Consider the following 22,214-nt stretch of genomic DNA (forward strand, 5'->3'; position numbering starts at 1 on the left):
CCCTGCTCTTCTGTAACTATGCAGATTATTACAAAGACTCCAGGAGAATCCGGTGTAGTAGCAGGTACCTGCTGTCCTATCACTTGCATAGCTGAGATAGATCTCCAGTTCTAGCTGTGAAGCACATACTGGTCCATCTTAAACAGTTTTCTTTCACAGAAGCCCCTCATCATGTCCAGTTACAGGATTTTTATAAGGGAAAGACTGAGGCCTGAGGCAGGAGGATCAATATGGGATCAAGGCAGGAGTGGACCACACAGTTTCATGAGAGCCTGAACTCCAGAATGAAACCCAGTTTTGTTTCAAAGACAGGGTTTCTCTGTGTAGCTTTGGCTATCCTTGAACTCACTATGTAGGCCAGGCTAGCCTCGAACCCTAGAGTTCGATCTGCCTTTGTCAACCAGCTAAAACCCATTCACAGTCAAAGAAGCCGAAAGCTTGCCCACATTCACAATGGTGTGTGTGGGGGGGGGGCAGTGCTGAGCAGGCCTGGGGAGGGTGATGGGCGAGTAGACAAAGGGACTGGTCCCAGCAGCATTTGGTCCTTGTCAGACACAGGTTCCCTACTGGTCTACAACTATGAAAGCCTGGAAGCTACAACTCTGCAAATACACCTGTGCCCTCAGGAGAGCCAGAAGCTGCTGCCACCAGCAGAGCCTTCTGGAAAGGCCTTGGGCAGGCAGAGCCCACGCCCACCTGTAGAACTTGTACAGCCGGATCTTGATGTCCGCCTCGTTGACCTTGCCTTTCTTCTTGCCACAATGGATCTCTTTTATCCTACCGATGCGGTAGGGCTCTGGAGCATCCAGGTTGCTCCCTTTGATGTAGTCGGAATACTTGCGGTAATGCTCAGGGTACAGGTTCTCATTCACAGGATCCCTCTTTACGCGCTTCACGGGGCTAGCCACTCTGATGCTGCAGAGAGGAATAGTGGAGGGTACAACTGAGCTCGGGGCTACAGTCTAGGTGATTGGCTGGAGTGAGCCAACTCCTCCTCACATCCAAGTACCACTAAGAAAAGATTACACAAGTAAAATCTCACGAAAAGTTTAAAACACCACCCAATCTCCAGCGCTCAGGGGGTGTGGATGCTTGCACCTGGAATACCAGGATTTGGGACTGATGGAGGAGGGCCACGAGTCCCAGGCTAGCTTGGGATACTCGAGTTTTAGGCCTGCCTGGACCTGCCTCCCAGCCATGTGGCATTTCTGGTATGTGACAAGATCCTGTCAGCAAACAAACTGAGATGTCACAGGATGGGACACTTGACTAAGAACAGCAGCTTCTGAGAGGATGCCATACCATCTCCCCAGGTGTCAGCCAAGAAAATAACCACTGCATTCTGAGAAGCCTGTTGTGACCTGAGGGCTCCCGCGGTGACACGACTTTCACTTTGACTATGGGAAACGGCTGTAATGTGATAGTGAAGGATGGAGCCTAACAAAGTCCGAATTTGGTCTAACTCATGACAAAGCTGGCTGCCCACTCAGGCTAGCAGTTGCCTTGACTTTCCTATCTGGCTTCTACAGTCTGCTCTAGTCCCAGAGGCCCCTCTGAGAACCGGCCTACATGCTGTGCCTCTACCTGGTACACGACACCACAGGGAGCGCCCTGCAGAGGGCGCCAAAGACAAGCAGTACTAGACTGGTAAAACACTCAAGCACCAGTAGCACAGAGGCACTCACCCAATTCCTCAGTTCCATGGGTCAAAATAACCGAGCTGAATTTGGGGATTAAGGTCCCACTGGGCACTAGGGAAATGGGTCCTCAAGTCTAGATGCTGAGGTATGGTTCGGTAAACCCAAGTTGCAATTCTAACTTTTCTTAGTGCTAAGGACACAGAGTAGATGAAGGGTGAAGGTGATGATCCGACATCTGACGTGCGGAGTCTGAGATACCCTGCTCACAGCGGAAGATCTCACTGGCCAGACCATGGGTAGAACACTGCATTTTCAACAGGCTCAGACCTTTGAGTTCTGGCAGGCAAGACCCCATCAGCTTCAGGAAAAAGACTGCAGGGAGGAGAACAGCCTGAGGCCTCACGGATGCTGAGAGGCAGATTTAAGGTAGGAACAGACTGTCCTCACAACTCAGCATTGTGTCCTCACAACTCAGATGCTGAGAGACTCCCAAGGCAGTGTACAGACGGCCAGGTCCCCAGGGCTGAACTATCAGCAAGATAGAGCAGTTACAAAGTGAGGAATGTCCCTGGAGGTGTGTCCTCAAGGGGACAGTGGCAACAGAACCTCTTCTCTCCTTTGCTTCCTAGCCAGATGACATGAGCTCTGTCACCCTCAGGCTTAGAGTGATATCTGCCCAACCTTGTACTGGAACTTCCAAAATGAGCCAGAATATGGCTTCCATTGTTACAACTTAGCCCCACCAGGGATTGTGTTATAGTAATAAAGCTAACAGCTCTGAAACTGAAATGCAGTCATTGGGTTATCGGCTTCTCACTGGAAACCAGAGTAATGGTCTAACACTGGTTTTAGGGGATCAGCTGGAAATATCACAAAGCCAGCTGATGACTGGTGTGGAACATGGGGCACTCACTTGAAAGTGAAGGCCTCAGGAAGCAGGTACACACTGTCACCCAGTCGGTAGACAACACCGTTCTTGGTGATAGAACTGCAGTAGACCCGGCCGTCCACCTCCTCAAGTTGCTCCAGGACCTTGGGCATTTCTTTTTGCCTCAGCTCAGCCAGCCGGATACAAGATAGGCAGAACCTGCAGAAGCCAAAGCAAGAGCAGAAACTCAAGGCTCTCAAGTGGCAGAATGGTGACAGTAGCAGCCACTGAAATCCAAGAATATATCAGCAAGTGTCTGGAGAGCTGTCCCCCTTATCTGTCTACATTTTAAAGACAGTTCTTGGGGACCACGGCTCAAAGACAGAAATTAACACTAGACACAAGCCAGAGACTGAACACCAACAGCAGTGTGCTCAGGCAGTATGCCCAAGGCCCAGGGCTACAACCCAGCACCATAAATGAGTATTTTTAAACAGAAGGCCACATCTTGCTCAAGGTAACCTCCAAGTGGTCCATACATTTTAAACATTTCCATGATGTTAGTTAGGTCTCTTTGGTCAGCAAAGAATACAACTGGGAAGTAAACCTTTCCTGACACCACAGAGCAGGGCCAGGCATGGGGAGGGCCTATGATTGGCTCCCACACTTACTTGTGCTTGTTGTCCTCTGTCGGCTGGGTCTTGGGTGGGGATTCAAACCTTGCATATTCCTGGGTGTACCAGAGCTGGTAGAAATAGGTCTTCCCATCCTCAGCCCCTGGCAGCGTGGTCTCAGGGTCCATGCCTCCCTATGGAAACAGACTCGTGTCAGCCTCGGCTCTAACAGTGGGGCAGGGTATGAGGACAAGAGGAGGCTCTCACCTCCATGGCCCAGTTCTCCGAAGGCGCTTTGTAGATGACTTTGACCTTGCTGTGGATGTAGGAAAGCTGCATGTTCTCACACTCGCCCACCAGGAACAGCTCCAGGGGGTCGGAGGTGGCTCCAAGGACCGTGTCTGTCCCAGCACAGAACCAGTGTGCGTGGAACATCTGGCCATTCTTGTCTTCCCACAGTGCTGTGACCCTGTAACCATAAGACAGGACGGGGAGCAGATATCTCATGTAACAGCAGAACTTGGGGTTTATTCTGACACAATTAGACTTGAGGTGTTTAAGAGAAAAAGGCAGGCACACACACCTGGCTAGATACAGTGGTTTGGAAGAATCGTCTGGGATGACGGAGACACAGTCGCCCACCTCCAACGTCTCCTCGTCGATGGTCACCTTCTGATAGTAAGTTCTGTTCTCTTCAATCTGAAAGCAAGTGACAGAGCTCAAGCGACAGTCACATCCAAGGCTCTCACTAGATTTAACCTGGGTGACAGAGCTCTCCCTGACTTTCTATGAAAATTACTTGGGACTAAGGATGTCAGCAGTGCAAAGCAAACCTAACAGACAGCAGACTCTGGGCTCCATTCCTAGCACCGCCCCCCCCCCCCCCCAAAACAAGACAAGAAAAGACGACGTTCGATTAAGTCAAGAAGGATGGGATGGCTCAGTGGATAAAGAAAGAAGCCTGCCTCCAACGGTGATCTCTAGGACCAACATGGAAGACGGAGATTGGTGACTTATGCAATCTGTCCTGACTTACCTGTGCTGCAGCAAACATGAGTAAATGGAATAAAAAAAAAAAAGCCAGGTGTTCTGGCACAGCCTTTTAATCCCAGCACTTTGGAGGCAGAGGCAGGCCTGCCTAGTCTGCACGGAGTTCCAGGCCAGTCAGAGCTACACAGTAAAAAAATGTTGACTCAAAACAAAGGCACAAGCTGCTGGGACTGGTACCACATGCCTGTAATCCTAACACTGGAAAGGCTAAAAAAGAAAAAGAAATCATTCCATGGAGAAGAGCGCTCATTGCTCTTACAGAGAGCCTAGATTCTGTTCCCAGCACCCACAGCGGCTCACAACCAACCTTAACTTCAGTTCTAGATAATTCCATACCTTCTTCTAACCCCAGTCATCTACATATGATAAATCTAAAACTCATGAAAATAAAAGTTCTAACTCACCCAGGGCTATACAGTAAGATCCTATCTCCAAACCAAAACAAAAACCTCAAGGCTTCTGACCTTTCCCTGTTCTTGGCTGTCCTGGAATATGCTGTATAGATAAGGCTAGCCTACACTCAAGATATGCCTGCCTCTGCCTCCTGAGTGCTGAGATTAAAGGTGTGTGCCAACACCACCACGCTTAATTTTTATAAAAACAACAACGAAACAACCTGACAGAGCAGCACAAGGCTTACCACTTGGGAGGAGGAAACGGAACATCACAAAGGGTACCAGCATATGAGCTACTGTGCTACAGACACAGCTGAGGTACAGAGAGCTCTAGCCCAGCATGCCTGGGGCCTTGCATTCTACTCCCAGAATCAGGAACAGGGGAGGGAAAGGGGACAGCAGCTGGGCAGTGGCCCTCCTCCCACAGGCCAGCCAGCATGCAAGAGGAAGGGGGCTCACCTTCACAGGCTTCCCAAGCCAGGAGATGCGATCCTTATTCTGCTTCTTCTTCTTCCCTTGATTTAACTTTTTGGGTGATGGCATCTCTGGTATATCATCATCAGCTTCTTCGTCATCGTCTGCCTCCTTCACGGCCAAGTTAGGACATCTGCAAACACCCCACAGTCAGCCCAGCAGAAAGCAGTCAGCTCCACCCCACATCCCTGCAGGACACGACATGGCACACTTGCCTTAGCTCCCCCAGTCCCACGGTTATCTGAGTAGAACACAGCACAACCTACCTCCTCTTGAGGCAAGCCTGTTTACTCCGTCCGGTGCCACCAAACTTAACCATATCTTTGCACGCCTTGCACTTCCCACACTCAGGCTGCTGACAGACCTGAAAAATATCAACCAGCAATTCTTAATTAGGAACTTTCATCTTTTGTTTAGCTTTTTTTTGTTTGCTTTTGAGACAAGGTCTGACTACAAAGCTCAGGCTGTTCTGGAATTCACTCTGTAGACCAGGCTGACCTCGAACTCAGATACTCCTGCCTCTGTAGCTGGATGCTGGAATTAAAGGTGTGTGCCTCCACATCCAGGCCCAGGAACTTTTAATAACTTTCAAAAATATGCATGTTCAGGGCCAGTGGGTAACGGTGCCAAGCCTTATAACTTGAGTTATTCAAGACCCACAGAAAGGTAGAAAACCAACTACAGAGTTTCTTCTGACCTTCATATGCACACTGTGGTCCATGAAGACACCTCACTAATGAAAAATGTTAAGTGTGAAAACATACTGGCTTTGTGCTGAACAGTTTGCTCAACCTTCCCCTGAGCAATACAGCATGGCAGCCACACATGGGCTTTAACCTGTATTAGGGAACAGCCCCTAACAAAAAACAGACCATGAGAACAAGGAAACCAAACAGGGTCATCAAGTACCCAACTCCATTTAAAAAACCACAAGGACAGGAACGACAACAACAACCACCACCACAACCACATACCACCACCACCCACAACAAAAAGACATCTTTAAAACAAATAAACATCAGATACCAGGACACTGAGAAAAGTCAAGGAATGGCGAGGACAGGGGATCCTGAGGAGGGCTGCCATGAGAGAAAGGACGTGCTACTGTGGGGCTTGAAAACCAGCCAGACTCTACTGTACCCAGGGGAAGTCAAAACAGTAAATTGCAAAAGGTGATTTTCTCTGAAGATAATAAAACCCCAGCTGCCAGATGCAAAGAACAGCACATGTAGGAGTCTCCTCACCCGTTGGAAGCCCCCAGGAAAGCCAAGTCCCTCTACAGCCTGAGACAAGGTGAGCCCAGTAAGCTGTTGTCAGGACATGCTGACATCATAGTCTGGGCATGGCAGGGCATACCTGGGTGGCCAGTGCACACAAAACAGGTGAAGGAACACTAGCAGTTTCAGGTCAGCCTTCTGCACATAAGTGCCTCAAAACACATGTACATGTGTAGGCTATGGTTTACGATAAACTCATTCTCTAATGTTTCAAACATGGCAGCCCAGGCTGACCTCAAACTCACTATAAAACGGAGAATGACCTTGAAATCCTGATCCTCCTGCCTCCACTTCTCAAGTGCCAGGATCACAGATCTGTGCCTCCATGTGTAGCTTCACCACATTATTTGAAGCCTGGTTTTGCCTGTTTAATGTGATGTAGGTAGATTCCAAGGCTGTCTATATGAAAAGGATTCACAATTCACAGGAGCCAGACATGGTGGCACAGGTCTGTAAACCCAGAGAGGCTTCTACAGCCAAAAATGTAAACAAAGAAATGTACACTTTCAGCTCTAGACAGAACCACAGGAAACACGCCCGGGTGGGGATGTGGGGGACTGCTGTCTGTTCTCTCAACACCCACAGGAAACAGAGGCAGAGCTATCATCTCTCAGAGAACCCAGGCTCTGTAGCCAACAGCATCATCCAGACCAAAGGCCCTGGACACTGACTTCAGCCCCCCCTATCTGTCCAGCTGGCCCTTAATGCCTGCAGCCAGACAAGAAGAGCCAAGGGTGGCCCACTCACCTCACAGACACCACACCGGCGGCGCTTCAAGGCATTCTCCTTGTCCTCCTTGTCATCCTTCTCAATCTGCTCTGAGAAGAAAGTGTCGAAGATCTGATAGACCAGCTTGGTGGTGGTGGCTTTTGTAGGAGCTTTGTCCTTCTCCTTGTGAGAACTGATGAGGTTGCGCCTTGATGCTCGCCTGAGGCAGATGGCCACCATTTCAGGGAACCAAACCCAGGAGATTGCCTCCTCTGTCTGAAGCCTCCCATTCGATTCTTGCTACATCCTTACCTCTGTCCCAGGGAGACACCAGCCAGATGGATCAGGGCTCTCATACAGGGAGACAAGAAGATGGGGGTTTCATCATCATCCTTGGCTTCGTCATAACTTTCTACCTGGCTCACCACAAACTGGGCGTGGCGTAGGAGGGAGTCCTCTGTGAACCGGTTCACATTAATAGTAGAAGGAGGAACAGTGGTCTTTAGGGAGAAGAAAAGAAGATCAGATGTTTCTAATATTTCACTTCCTTGTAATTCTGGGGGAGGGAGAGCCTAGTACTTCATGCTAGGCAACGTTCCACTGCAATGTACCTCAGCCCCACATTGGGGGAGTCTAGGCAGGGGCTTTACAACTGTGGCATACCCCAAGGCCTGCTTCCTTCATCTCTCAAAGCCCTTCTAGTGGTGGCAGAGGACTGCAGATTCTTGTATGTGGATCCAAACCCACCACAGAAAAGGGAGGCAGAGCTCTCACCTTGATCCTATTGATCAGGTCTCACCTCGATCCTATTGATCAGGTCCTCATAGACAGCATCAGGGTTGCTTTGCAGGAACTCAACCACAATCTTGCTGATGTAAATTTTCTCCTGCATCAGCCCAAAGATTGGTGCATACTCCTCACTGGGATCCATCAGAACATATTCAGCATATCCTAGGAAGAAAACATACGACTTGCTGTTTTAAAGACTATGAAGGAATGATCAGTCCAGTTAGGCGGATTAGCATTTCCATCTCCTCCAACCCGTCACTTATGCAGACAGCTGCTTGGCTTAAGTAACGGGGTCTTGTCACCTTGCCTAGGCTAGCCCTGAACGCCTCAGCCTCCTGAGTAGCTAGGACTACAAGATCTCCTTTGCCCGGCAGGTAACGCACTTTAAAATGCCGTTTCAGGGCCAATGGAAGGGCTCACCAGTAAGGGCACTAATTTGCAATCTTTACAACCTGCGTTTGATCCTAGGGACTCACATTATAGAGAAAGAGAATCAACTACAAGTTGTCCTATATGACCCCACACGCATGCTATGGTGCACAACACTCACCCATACACAGTACATATAGAAAAAGAACTTAAGGCCATCTCAAAACTGATGGCCTCCAGGCTGAACACAGGGCAAGTATGAATCTTCCGAGCTTCCAGAACAGTATAAAATTTATCCTACAACCTAAAAAAACCAAAGCAACAAAAAACCCACAACCAAACCCCCAAAAGCCCAACTTCTCCATTGGCTAGTACCACTTGGGCCAGAAGAAAAGGGACTTAGCTAAGATCTGGACCCATTCAAATTGTAAGCATTGACTGTTGTACAACCAGAGGATCCGCTTCCAGGCCAGTTACGATGAACACTAGCCACCAGATGCCCCCAGGCCTGATAACACCTCTGCCTAAAGCCCACCAAGTCCAGAGAGGCAAGGGGTTCTGGGATGCCTGTGACTGGGCCAGCCACTCACCAGTGGTAAAGCCGATGAGCACCTTCTCGCCGCCATCAAAGCCACTGATCCACCACTGATTGATTGGCCCAAGGTTTTTGCCACTAATACCACCTGTAGAAAAAAAAGTCTTCCTATAAAGAAACAGACTAAAAACATGGTGACTCACAACTCACATCACTGCCAGAAGACCTAGCCAGCATGCTGTCTCTCCAAGGTCATTTTGCTCAGTTAATGGTAGAACTTCGAGCTCTCCCTTGAAGCAGTACCTCCCATGGGATATGGTGCCTCCTAAAATTTGCTTGCTTCTTGAAACAACCCTCGTTTGAACATTTCACATACCTTCTGGAGATGGATTTTCGTCATGAATTGCTTTGGCACAACCAGAAAAGTAGAGTTCAACGTTCTTCTCAATAAGACCAGTGTCGAAGGGGCACAGGTGACCTCGACTGCAATACACACTGAACAGGCAACAAACATCACTTTACCACCCAGCCCAACACTGAGAGTCATAAATCAGTCTTTCTTTCACCCAACAGTGACTCTCACGCCCTCTCCTGCACTACAAACACACACACCACAGTCAGAGGGTCCTCTGAAGCTGGGGTTGAAAGTGGCTGGTTTCAAGCTGCCCTACGTAGGTACCAGGAACTGAACTGGAGTTTACTCTCCCAACTAGAAAGAACACTGTAGTACCAGGGTTGTTTCTACTCGTCACTCAGCCAACACAGACTCCCTTATGGCTCCCAGCTTCTCCTCCACCTGGGAGGTGGCTATGTAACTCACTGAAGGAAGCCCGGCCTCAGCTCCGAAGGTACCAGTCAGACCACTGCTGCCTGCTATCTACAGGGCAGGCTTCAACTGGCCCCTCACAGGTCTCCTGCCTATTAGGGCCTAGTCCTCTAGATCACCGGCAGACAGTATCCTTTATGGGAATCAGTGTTCCAGAGGCAGGGAAGAGATAACAGTCACCAGCCAACTGGTAGGGAGAGCACCCACAGCCACACTCAGGGATCTTGACCCAAGTGGCCTTAGGTACTTCAGCCCATGGTAGGCTCACCATTATAAGGGCACCCAGAGGAATGCCTACTGAAATGCCAATGGGTGCTCCTGAGGGGATCCTTCCACTACAGACAGCCCAGGACTTGTGTATCCCAACCTGGTCACGTCCTAGGCCTGTTTCTCCACCAGCCACTATGGCCTCTGTATTTACTGCCCTGACTGGTCAAGCCCAGTCTGAGCCTTCAGGCAAACTAAGCATACCCGAGGCCTCAGCCTCCTCACTGTGCCCCACTGGCCCTCATGCTAAGTCTTTTCTTCATGTCAGGCCTCCATTCTGACTTCAACTTTGCTTCTGCCATTTCTCTGCCCTTCGGGCTCCACTCACTACCTAGAGCTGTTAGGCTGAGTACTACCAACTCAAACTCCACAATCCCAATACTGAGCATGAAAGTATATAGTACACAGGAATTGACATTCTGACCCTTCCAAAAAAAGTTAAGTCGTCAAACCCCCAGTGCACTGAAGAGATACTGTCTGAGCTATAGATGGTGGGCATACCTGTAACTCCAGCCCTTGAAAGGCAGAGGTAGGAGGACAACCAAAAATTCAAAGTTAGCCTGGCATGGATAGCTGTGTCCAAAGCAGGAGGTGAGTCTGAACCCTAGTATCATTTCTAGATGTGGATCCCAGGGTACCTTGTGATAAACAAATATACTGCAAAACCACCCAAATTCAAAGTGCTTTTGGGTTGCAAGTATTAACAAATCTTCTGAGAAACCCACTGGTTTTCTGTGACAAGAAGGCAAGGCTCTGAGGTGCTCCATCTGTCAGTTTGGCACCCTGCAGAGTTGGTCCTTGTGTGAGCACAAGGATGAGCTTCAGAATGGCAGACTAAAGATTTAACTTAGAGTTGCACTGACCACAAAGCGGCCAACAAACCTGGGGGCGTGGCTTGGGATGAGATCATGGCCTAGAGTACAGAAGACCCTAGGTTCCAGCCCCAGCACAGTAAAAAAGCATTAGAACAGCAACAAAGCTAGGCTTTGTAGCCAGGCACAGTGGGGAACACCTTTAGTGCTAGTCCTCAGGAGGCAGAGGCAAGAGGATCCAAGCTGAGTCTAGCCTGATCAATTTCCAGAGTACTAGCCAGGACTACATAGTGAGTCCTGGTTTCAAAAAGAAAAAAAAGAAAGAAAGAAAGAAAGAAAGATTAAGCTCATTGGTGGCACACCTGGAATTCAACACTTGAGATGAAAGGGAGCTCAAAGACAATCTGGTGACATAGTTAAAGACCCTGTGTCTCAAAAGCCAAAAGCAGGTCTGGAGGTGGTGGCACACGCCTTTAATCCCAACACTCGGGAGGCAGAGGCAAGTAGATCTCTGGGAGTTCAAAGCCAGCCTGGTCTACAGAGTGAGTATCAGGACAGCCAAGGCTACACAGAGAAACCCTGTCTTGGGTGGGGGGGGGGGGGTAGAGAAAGACAGGCAAAAAAGAAAAAAAAAAGAAAAAAAAACGGGCTAGGAATGTGGCTTAGCTGGTGAAGTGCTTGCCTTGCCTAGCATAAGTGAGCTCTGGCTCCCCAGAACTACACAAAAGTCAGGAGATCAAGGTCACCCATGACTACGTATCAAAGTTGGAGGCCAGGCAAGACTGCTTAAATGCAACCCTGTCTCAGAAACAAAACCAGAAAACCCAGCAAACAACAGTAACAACAACAACAACAACAACAACAAAAACAAACAAACAACTCGTGGTTGATGTCTACCCAATCTTAATCAGCTTCTTGGCTGTTTAAAGGGTGAGCATCATGAGAAGCCCTGTGGTTAGAACCAAGGATTATATCTGGATGCCCCGAATATGGGCACCTAAGAGTAGGACATCACCACAGGCAGACAAGCACGGCGATTACCTGAAGGAAGTGAACTTGTGCATGGGAGTGCTTTCATAGCCTTCAAAAGACGACCAGTCGGCGTCATAGATGGACAGTTTCTCACTGGTCAACATCTGGAGTTCTTCCACCTGAAGGAAAGGGGACAGTTGAGACATGGGCACCAGGTGACAGGGGATAAAGGGGTGAGGGCAGAAAGGGACTCACAGCATCCACAGGGTGCTGCTGGTACTTCAGATCAGGGTCATCTAGGTACTGGCCACACTCAGGGCACTTTGGGGAGCTGACCTGTGGGAAGAACAGGTACAGCCTGAGGACAGCTCCCAACATCAGAGACTGCTACACCACTGTTAGCCAAGTTACTGCAGACGCCCTTACCTTTGGGATCACACTTTTGCTTTGAGCGGTTTTTCTCTCCACTCTGGAAGGAAACACAAGGCTGTTGGTCATTTCATCAGTGAGAACTACACCACCATCAGTCTTGCACACTCTCCCCTAACCCCATGCTCATCAACTAGAACTACACCACCATCAGTCTTGCACCCTCTCCCCTAACCCCATGCATACTGGTGCCAATAAGCACAGTGACTGCCAGGATGTTGAGGTCTAAGGGATCCTCTATCAACGTGGCCAGCAGAAACAGAGTATCCTGTATCCTGGCCTGCACTCCCACAGAAGCTAAGGCTGCTGTTGCAGCTCGCTAACAGCCACCTCTCACCCCGCTTCCTAGAACTGTCTTACACCATCACCTGCTCTGTACAGGAATGGTGAGTGGTTCCGTTTTTTTACGTGTCATTTTTCGTCTCTTCTCCTCCTAAACAAAGGGAACAAGAGGAACAGATAGGGTCAGGACAACTCTTGGTTTGGCTGGCACTTTTTAATGTGACCGTCACAAAACTCAGGAGGAAAGGTGGTTAAGGTCAGGTAATAAGGCCCAAATTACGCCAATGTCCAAATCCCATGATAAGTCTACCCTAACCCCACTATTCAGAAGCCTAGGACCATGAGCTGGAAGTCAGCCTGGAATACTTGGTGAGACCCTATTTCGAAAAAAGAAAAAAAGCTAGGCAGTGGTGGTAACACCTTTATCCCAGCACTTGGGAAGCAGTGGCAGAGGCAGAGGATCTGAGTTTGAGGTCAGCCTGGTTTCAAGAGCAAGTTCCAGGACAGAGAAACCCTGTCTCAAAAACAAAGAGAAAAAAGAACAAGCAAGTACCCCCAGCATGGACACATTAGGAGCCAGGGCACTTAAGAGAGGTAAGTGAGGTTTAACAAGGTCCTAACAGAGGCCCCGGTCCAAAAGTTATACCTTTGTTTTTGTTTTGTTTTTTGAAACAGGGTTTCTCTGTGCCACTCTGTCCTGGAACTCACTCTATAGACCACGCTGGCCTCGAACTCAGACCGGCTTGCCTCTGCCTCTCAAATACTGGGATTGAAGGCATGTACCTCAAGTGCCATTTTTGTGGGAAGGGGAAGGACATTAGAGCCCGGTGTCTCCTTGTGCTGTGCAAAGCTACGTGAGGACACAAGCAACATGGGCGTGGTCTGGGAGCCAGAGCAGCCTTCCAGAAGCTAACTGTGGAGTTCTAAACAAGGACATCTTGAAATCATGAAGTTTAAAAAACACATGATTTACTGGAGAGGTCCATCAGAGGCATCTCCTGAGCAAGGCAACGAAGATCAGTTCAATTCAGAATTCCTTTCAGTAAGAAAAGATTAGATACCTTGCCACTTTGAGAGTCTCAAACTAGACCAGGCTGGCCTCAAATCAAAAGACCTGGCTGTCTTTTGCCCTTTGGCTATGGGATTGCAGCTACTTCACTGCTCCTAGTGAGCTATGCACTTAGAATGGCAAGTGTAAGCGGTAAGTAAAGGAAGGAGCTGGAGTGAACTCTGGTGCTCCATACGTCAAACCTGCTGGTCCCTGAGCATTCTAGGCTCCAGGGACAGATACCCTGGGTTATGGCTTTTACAGAAGCATTTGGAGACAGTACTATTCAGTCCGACACCTGTCTTAACTATTTCATTTCCCGTGTCCCTGGTTTAGGAAGGGTGGGGTAGGTTAGATGGTATGTGTACTTCAACTGAACTTACTTGAACTGTCAAGTCAGTCTTTAGGGCTTTTCTTTCAAAATTCTCTGGCTATGTAACCCAGGTCAACACTGAATTCTAGCTCCTTCTGCCTCAGCCTCCTGATGCTGGGATTATGGGTATGAGCCAACATGCCCTGCTTTCCCGATGCTGGTTTTACAGTTCAAATTAGGACCCATATGACACTAGGTGATGATCATAGGCCCACTGTTATCTGTGATCCATCATTAACCATGTAGGCTGCATGATTCAAATACGTAGTCCTGCTTGTGGAAGATAGTCTGTGGTTTTCCCAGTTCTGGTTCTAGCCAGCCCTATCTCCTGCAGATGCTGAGCTGTTGGCTGCTTTTAGGAACATGGGAGGTGTCACCATGGTTCTTGTGGCATCCTGTGGAAATACGGTGGCCAGTAGGTATGTACCACTGGACGACCTGGAGCTCACTATGACCTCAAACTTACAGTATTCCCCCTTTGCCTCCTGGGCGATCTGACAGCAGCCAGCCCACCACCACGTCTGGCTCCTTCTCAACGTTTTACCTCATTTTTTTCCACTTTGCAATGCTGGGTATGGAATCCAGAGCCTTGCACAGGCTAAATGACAAGAGTGGCTTCATGAACAACTATCCACTGAGGTTTGTTGACCCCAGACACCCATTACTTCAAGTAGCAAGAAATAAATTTGGCTCAAGCTTCAAACTGAGGCTACACACAAAGACAGTGGTTTTAAGTAAGTTCCCACAAACCAGCGAAAGAGAGAATGAGCTTCTTGCCTTCTGCAGCTTCTAGTCAGTTTTAGGCAAAAATATCAGAAAGACATTAGGTGAGGGAGGTACGGTAGCTCACGTCACATCCCGGAGCGGGACTGAGGTAAACCTTGACTACAGAAACAGACCTTGCTTCAAAAAAAACCAAAAGCAAAGAATAACAATACTAGTTAGAACTGATGCTGTGGCTCAGTGGCAGAGAACCTGGCTCTCATCAAAAGACAAATGATACAAGCGGCTGAGTGGACAGATGAAGCCCACAGCGCCCCAGCCCGAGCTAAAATCTCAGCATTTGCTCACCATCTCCAGAATCCCTAGAGAGCACCAACAGCCAGAGAAGCGACACTCAAGCTGGAAAGCCACAGCCGACGCTGAGTAAACCCTCTACATCACGACTGGTACCAAATCCGAAACGAATGCAATCATAAGTCACATAATGACACATTGGTCAGCATGGACCATTCAAACGACAGTGATACAGGCTCTGTGGCCGTCTGGCATCTTTGTTTCTATTAACCACATGCCATCATTTTTACTTGTTAGGGACAAAAATCACCTAATGATTAATTTCCTGGGACATATCCCTGGGAATAGCACATAATTGCACATAGTCTGGATATTAAGTTCATGCTGCCAAAGACAGCACACAGGAAGCCAACTGACATGGGACACACCTGTGTGCAACACTGGAAGTGCCAGGCATGTTTTAAGGAGACCATACCTTAATACAAATAAATCCTGGAACTCGGAGTGTGGGAGCAGACTAGCTATGTGCTGGTATTTTATGCACTGTGCCATATGCTCTTTCAGAGCAAGTTTTTCCAGCTTAAAGAGATTTTAAAATTACATTTGTCTATCTTGTGTGTGCATGTGTCTATGTGTAGATGTCCATGTACCATGGCATGCATGTAGCAACCAAGGATGACTTCTGGAATTTGAGGTCAACCAGGCTCTGTCTCAAAAATGAATAAAATAGAAGTGAAGCTAAAGACTTGGCTCAGTGGTTAAGAACACTGGCTGTTCTTTTCAGAGGACCCAGGTTCAAGTCCTAGCACCCACAGCCAGTTCTAAGTTATCCCAACACCCTCTTCTGGCTTCTGTGGATACTGCACAAATGTGATATACAGACATACACACAGGCAAGACCCCCACACACACAACAATGCTTTTTACAAAAAGTTAAGGAAGAGAAAGGCCAGAGAACTTACCCTTTCATCCTCATCTCTGTCCTCAGGAGTCTCTGGAGCTATCTGCTCTGGTTCTGCTTCCTTGGGTCTCCGTTTGGCGGCTCTACAAACAAGTAACACAGCAAACATTAGGTCTGAAAACTTAACTCCAGCACGCTCACTTCTGAAAATGACACTGGCACTCCAGACAGCCCAGAGCCTAAGGTGCCTTACGAAGCATAAGGACAAGGACCGGAGCCTGGTCACCAGCATCCACAAAAGCTGGCACAACAGGCACACAGCTGCAATCCCAGTGCTGGAGAGGCAAAGACAGGAGGATCCACAGGACTCACTGGCCAGTTAACACAAGCACATCCATGAGCTTCAGGTTCAGCGAGAAACTGTATCAACCTCTTGACCAGACACACACAAAAGCAAGCACTGCCATATACAGTAGTTCACACTTGCAACCCTGATACTTAGAAGGCTAACCAGGATCACGAGTTCCAGGGTAGCCTGGGCAATACACTGGGACCTCTTGGTATCATTAGATTCTCAATATTAACAAAAGAAAAAACAAACACAAACCAAGAGGCTGGAGAAATGGAGTACCTGCTGCTCTTCTAGGGGACCCAAGTTCAGTTCCCAGCACCCATGACAGGTCAGTTCACCTGTGGCTCCAGCTCCAAGAAATCCAACAACCTCCTGGGGACTCAGAGCACTTCATGCATGTAACCAACTCCAACATGTATATATAAATAAAAACATTTTTCTTTAAATCCAGGGATCTGAAGAATGGCACATATGCAGCCACAATACCGATACACATGAGTTTTTAAGTCCCCGGTGGTGCACCCCTATAATCACAGCCCAGGGAAAGTAGAGGCAGTGGAACTCAAGGTCAGCATGGGCTCCATGAGACAGTTCAACACTTTCACCCCTAAACCAAAAATCATGAAGACTCTGAAGGCAGAATTCCTTCTGAAAGGTCTGCCAGGTGGCCTAGTGAACCCTCACAGGTTCCTGAGCTAGGGCCCCAACTACCCTGGTCTCCCTGTCTACTCACTCTCCCTAGCAGAGCTTCAGAAGTTAACAGTTAGCAAGACACAAGCACTTTTGACACTTACAGATCTCTGGGTTGGCTTCTGGACCTGGAGCGTCTTTTATCCTGAGCAAACAACGGAGGAAATAAAAAGAAAACAACATTATTTCAGAGGCCAAGCAGGGTAAATGTAAGGAGAGCATAGGTTCACCATCTTGGTTCTGAACACCAGAAAACAGATTCTCTCCTGGGCCAAAATGGGGAGACCAGAGGTTTCAAGACTGCACTTTCTATTTCTCAGATCAACACTTTCTATTTCTCAGATCAACAGACACTAGAGAACTTTCTAGTCATGGTGGTCTTGCTGTCATCTAGCACTTGGAGGATGAAGCCTGAGACGGGGCCTTAAAATACAAAGACAAAACCACAACTGAGCACGGTGACACCCACCTTTAATAGCACTGGAGGGAGGGAGAGGCAGGTGGACCTCTCAATTTGAAGGCAGCCAGGACTACATAGTAAGACACGGTCTCAAAAACAAGACAGGCTAGGCTCAGTGGACAGAGTGCCTGCCAAGCATGCGTGATGTCTTTGGAGTGGTGACACAGCCCTGTGATTCCAGCACTGGGGCTGGAATGAGGGGCAGGAGAGCCAGGAGTGCAAGGGGATCCTTGGCTACACAATTTTGTTTCAAACAGACCAAAAAAACAAAACAAGAAGTACACACTAGATAGATACAGTGTAGCATTTCTGAGCTCATACATGAATAGTATAAACCTGTCTGGTATGAGTGGGTCTATACACATCAACAACTTGAGTGTTAATCTCAACCCTCCTATCCCACAAGGCAGCTGTGAGGCACTCTGGGATAGGTGACAAGCAGTAGGCCATCCGGGTCCCACAGTGGGAACTTATCCCAAACCAAGAGCTAGCCAACAAGATGATTCAACACCTGCAAACCAGCCTGACAACTGCAATGATCCCAATGGTGGACAAGAACCAGTTCCCACAAGCTGTCCTCTTGATGTCCACACACACCAATACACACGGATACGTGAAAATAAGATGGGATACACACAAAACTCCCTGCCTCGACGCAAGCACTGACAGTGATCCACTGGCATCCGGGCAGAGTGAGACACAGAAACATTACTGCACCGGGGGTGGTTACCAGAGCTTCTGCTGCACTCTTAGACAAGCAGTGAGAACACTCACAAGCCTGCTCACCTGGGCTCTACTCTATAAATCTCAATAGGGAGGAAACCAGTTGGTCATTTCTCAGGCATCTCCTAAGGTGGACACCTGAGACATGAGTATGTGGCCTCACCTACTGCCTAGAGATCCAGAGAGCAGGAACCCACAGACTGAGCACTGTACCCTCTTATTTGAGGCCTTGGCACCTAGGGCAATCAGTCTTCCATGTCCCTGAAGATTCAACCAACCGCAGATGCAAGAGGCTCAGAAAACTGTCCTCAGCCCACACAGACTAACAGGAAAGCAAACAGCATTTACAGGGTGCTAGGTAACACACACGCACTAGAGGGGTTTACGGAGGACATGAGGACCCAGGCAAACACTGGGCTGCTCAACCTCGGCATGTTTTACTGAGAATCTTTACACTGCCGTCTAACAGGGAGGATTTGGTTGTTTTGAAACAGTTTATAGCTGAGGCTGGCCTTGATCCTCATGCTTAGGATCTTGCCCCTGCCTCTGGCCGACTGGTGCTGACATGACGGGTGTGTACCACTTTGTCAGGCTTGTTTAGGTTGTGAGGACACTCAGTTAAGTAGAGGGAGGAAAGACGGAGAGTCAAGAACCGAACTTAGGACTTAAAGGAGCAGGCAGGCTTGCTGAACTGACAGGCTGACATGCAGTGACAACCAACCAACACCCAAAGGAGACCAGGCAAACCTGCCCGAGTAGAGAGGAGACTCTGCACCCAGACCCCTGCCCAGCACCGTCTCTGCCAATCCAACAGAGCACAGCAAGGCCCACTTAAGATAGATAAGGACTTTGCCTTTTCTTCATCATCGTCCACGTCCGAGCGAGTTCCTGGTCTTGCTTCTCTGTCTGGTTCCTCACTTGATCTCTGCCTCAATGCTCTGACAAAAAAATAAAAAAATAAAAATCTCACACATGAACACTGGTCATCAAGGCTCTGGGCATCATCCATGTAGTCAAATGAGGTTTACATGTTTCCTCTCAGTTCAAGACCAGGCCACCTTTCCTATCCTTCACCCGTTTACCCTTTCTATGATTTTATATATTTGTGCAGAATTGGGGCTCAAGCCTAGTGTATCATGAACTGGTGACAAGTACTCAACTAGGACCCATCAGATGTCTGAAGAGAAAGGATTTTACCACATAAGCCTGATGACCTGAGCTCCATCCCCACAATCCACAATGGGAGGAAGGAACTGAATCCTGAGAGCTCTCCTCTTACCTCTGCAGGCAAGACATAGCATGTATATATACTCTCAGATAAACACGCTTGTATGTGCCCACGGACACCCTGAGTCTATCAACCACACCACTTGGCTCTTCAAATGAATGACAATCAGAGACGCCAGGGGTAAGATAAACCACCAGCAGACCTTCACTGGCATCTCCAGCCCGGCAGGACTGACGGCACCTGCCCTGTGAACATTGTTGAGAACAAATGAGCAGAGCAAGACCAGCAGCAGCAAGCACAAAAGACTGGTCTCACAGGAGCCCAGTTGTCCTTACTCTTCTGCATCCCCTGCCCCCATCTGTGGGTCAGGTACTAGGCTGTCCTCTGGACTTGGCCCTTCAATATTTGCATGAGTCAAGTGAGTGTTAACAGAAGGTTTAAATGAACAAACAAAAAAACCAAAGATAAAAAAAAAAAAACCAAAACAACAAAAACCACCACTACCCACTATCTCTGAGGCTGGGGAATAGCTCAGAAAAAGACTGTAGTTCACACTACCCAGCACCTACATAAAGACTGGCTGTGCAGGCACAGCACGGCAATCCCTGGGATTCCAGTGTTTAGGATGGTGTGAGACTAGCCCTACAGTGACCTCCGGATGCAGTTGGGAGCTCCTGCCTGAATGAACAGATGAGACCAGTAAGAAAGGCATCTATGTCGAGCTCTGGCTACTAAACACCCGAATGTTAAGGTACATTTCAAAAAAAGGATCATCTCTATTTGGATAGGATAGAGGGGCCTGAAACTCCTATATTCCGGATGCTGAGGCAGGAGGATCAGGTCTGAGGCCAGCCTAGATTACATGGGAGATCTTATCAATAAAAACCTCCAAATAAGCCAGGTGGTGGTGGTGCACACCATTATTCCCAGCACTTGGGAAGGAGAAGCAGGCAGATCTCTATTAAGTTCAAGGCCAGCCTGGTCTACAGAGTGAGCTCCAGGGCAGCCAGGACTACACAGAGAAGACCTGTCTTGAAAACAAAACAAAATATGTACAAACAGAATAAATATATACAAACAGAATCAAAATCAGTATTAAAGACCAGCACTAGTCAATTGCTTGTGCCTTCCACGGCCACAAGGATGTGCTCAGGTGGATTAAGTCATGGGACAATTAGGTTAGCCCACTGTCTGCCAGAATCAGCTGCCAGTTTACAAGCCTTGGTGAGCTCAATGGAAGCCGAGCTTTGCAACTGTCAGCCAGTACATTCTGAGTACAAGCTAACCTAATATGACCACTCAGCCACTCGATGGGATGGCCATGTGACCACTGAGGCAAGCTCTGAGTACGGAGGCAGTCACAGGCTAGTAATGATGTCAGCCTTTGCTAGGGTAGGTGGACTACCCTTGGTTGTTGAAACAGTGTCTCTAGTCCTCGCTGGCCCAAAATTTGACTGACTCAGAACACAGAGATACACCTGTTTCCTGAGTGCTAGGATTAAAGGTGTACACCACAATGCTCTTATTTCTTACTGATTTTTTTCTTTTTGAAAAAAATGGAAAGCTCACTGTAGCTCAGGCTGGCCTTGAACTCACAGCAACCTTCCTGCCTTCATTTCCAACACAAGATGAGGTTAGATGCATCCCACTATGCTAGCGTGGTCTGACTTTAGTTATCTGTATGATATGAGTACAGATACATATGTGGAAGTCAGAAGACAACCTTTATCACGTGGGTTCCGCGGGTTGAACTCCAATCGTCAGACTTGTGCAACAAGCACCCTTCCCCAGTGAGCCGCCACCTCACTGGTCCTTGGTTAGTTTTAAGCTATCAGTGTTTTATGTTATGGGTGTTTTGCTAGCACGTATCTGTACACATGTGCCAGAAGAGTGTCTGATCCCCTGGGATCTGGAGTTATAGTGTTCGTAACTGCTGAGCCATCGCTCCAGCCCAGCTTGGTCTAGACTACAAAATACACTCGTGCTTGCTCCCAGCCCCTCATTCACAGCAGTCCAACTGCAACTGAGCACCACTGTCGGACATAGAGGCTGGACAGGTGCACTTACAGCTCTCTGGTTTGACGACGAAGGCTTCTGGCATCTTCCTAAGAGAGGAAATAAGTAAGAGTTAATAAAAAAGCCAGTCTGGTCTACATATCGCATTTGATGTCAACCACATATACACACATACTGAGATCCTGGCACCTTCACCAAGAAAAAAGTTAATTTCCCAATTTGTCCTGAATTCCTGCTATGGAATTAACAGACCTGCAGTAACCCTACTAGATTAGTAAGATCTACTACTTAGTAAGATTAGTACGGTGAATGCTATCATCAGGACAACTGTTTTGGATGGCTCTTCCTGGAGTCCAGGCCACACTTGGTTTTGTCTTACTCTGATTCTGAGGGAGCCATACCCAGTCTCTAGGAGGTTGCCTTTCTCTCAACTCACACATAAGCCTACATTAAAGTATCTTTATTAAATCCCAACTCTGCTTCCTTAAAAAGTTAAAAAAGCCCAGTGGTGGTGCCACAGGCCTTTAATCCCAGCACTCAGGAGGCCAGTCTGGTCTACAATAGCTAGTACTGAGACAGTCAAGATTTTTCCTACACAAAAGAAACTCCCATCTCAAACAAAACAAAAAACAACTGTCTTTTGGTAGAGTCAGCAGACAGCAAAGGCATCCTTATGAGATAAACCATGGGGGTGTGGGAACTAAAGCAAATCCTGGGCTGGGGAGATGCTGCAGTTCACACATACAGACATGCACGCACGCACACATGCACGCACACACACAACGATTTTTAAAGGGCTAGGGAAATATCTCAGCAAGCACAAAGGTCTGCCATACAGGTCTAATGACCCGAGATGGAGTTCCCTGAACACAAAAGGCCAAATCCAGGGCCAGCGAGATGCTCTGTGGCTGTCTAGACTGATGACCTGAGTTTTCTGGGCTCCATACTAAAGAACCCTAAAAGTTGTCTTTCAAATCCACATGTGTGGACTCTCACAGACATGGTAAATGTAGTATCCCAATTTTGGGGGGAGGGGAATGGGGAAGGGGGTTCCTTTTGAAATAAGTGTCATGTAGCCCAGGCTGATCTTGAACCTGCC

General features: G+C 48.2%; 1 protein-coding gene across 1 annotated transcript in view; it reads right to left on the bottom strand.

The window, feature by feature from the left end:
* The window catches only part of Dnmt1 (DNA methyltransferase 1), a 44,858-nt gene that overhangs the window by 7,836 nt on the left and 14,808 nt on the right, over positions 1-22,214 (bottom strand). The window contains exons 9-28 of the mRNA XM_028763759.1: positions 21,167-21,204; positions 18,725-18,809; positions 16,793-16,833; positions 15,708-15,789; positions 12,394-12,458; positions 12,023-12,065; positions 11,852-11,932; positions 11,666-11,775; positions 9,096-9,214; positions 8,775-8,867; positions 7,826-7,977; positions 7,339-7,526; positions 7,066-7,246; positions 5,308-5,405; positions 5,027-5,174; positions 3,706-3,821; positions 3,390-3,591; positions 3,180-3,316; positions 2,554-2,727; positions 697-915 (exon numbers count right to left, since the gene is read on the bottom strand). Coding sequence (XP_028619592.1) covers positions 697-915; positions 2,554-2,727; positions 3,180-3,316; positions 3,390-3,591; positions 3,706-3,821; positions 5,027-5,174; positions 5,308-5,405; positions 7,066-7,246; positions 7,339-7,526; positions 7,826-7,977; positions 8,775-8,867; positions 9,096-9,214; positions 11,666-11,775; positions 11,852-11,932; positions 12,023-12,065; positions 12,394-12,458; positions 15,708-15,789; positions 16,793-16,833; positions 18,725-18,809; positions 21,167-21,204 — 2,372 coding nt within the window. The remainder of the gene's footprint in view (positions 1-696; positions 916-2,553; positions 2,728-3,179; positions 3,317-3,389; positions 3,592-3,705; positions 3,822-5,026; positions 5,175-5,307; positions 5,406-7,065; positions 7,247-7,338; positions 7,527-7,825; positions 7,978-8,774; positions 8,868-9,095; positions 9,215-11,665; positions 11,776-11,851; positions 11,933-12,022; positions 12,066-12,393; positions 12,459-15,707; positions 15,790-16,792; positions 16,834-18,724; positions 18,810-21,166; positions 21,205-22,214) is intronic.

Source organism: Grammomys surdaster, unplaced genomic scaffold (genome assembly GCF_004785775.1).
Source record: "Grammomys surdaster isolate TR1022 unplaced genomic scaffold, NIH_TR_1.0 140, whole genome shotgun sequence".
In the NCBI taxonomy this organism is placed as follows: domain Eukaryota; kingdom Metazoa; phylum Chordata; class Mammalia; order Rodentia; family Muridae; genus Grammomys; species Grammomys surdaster.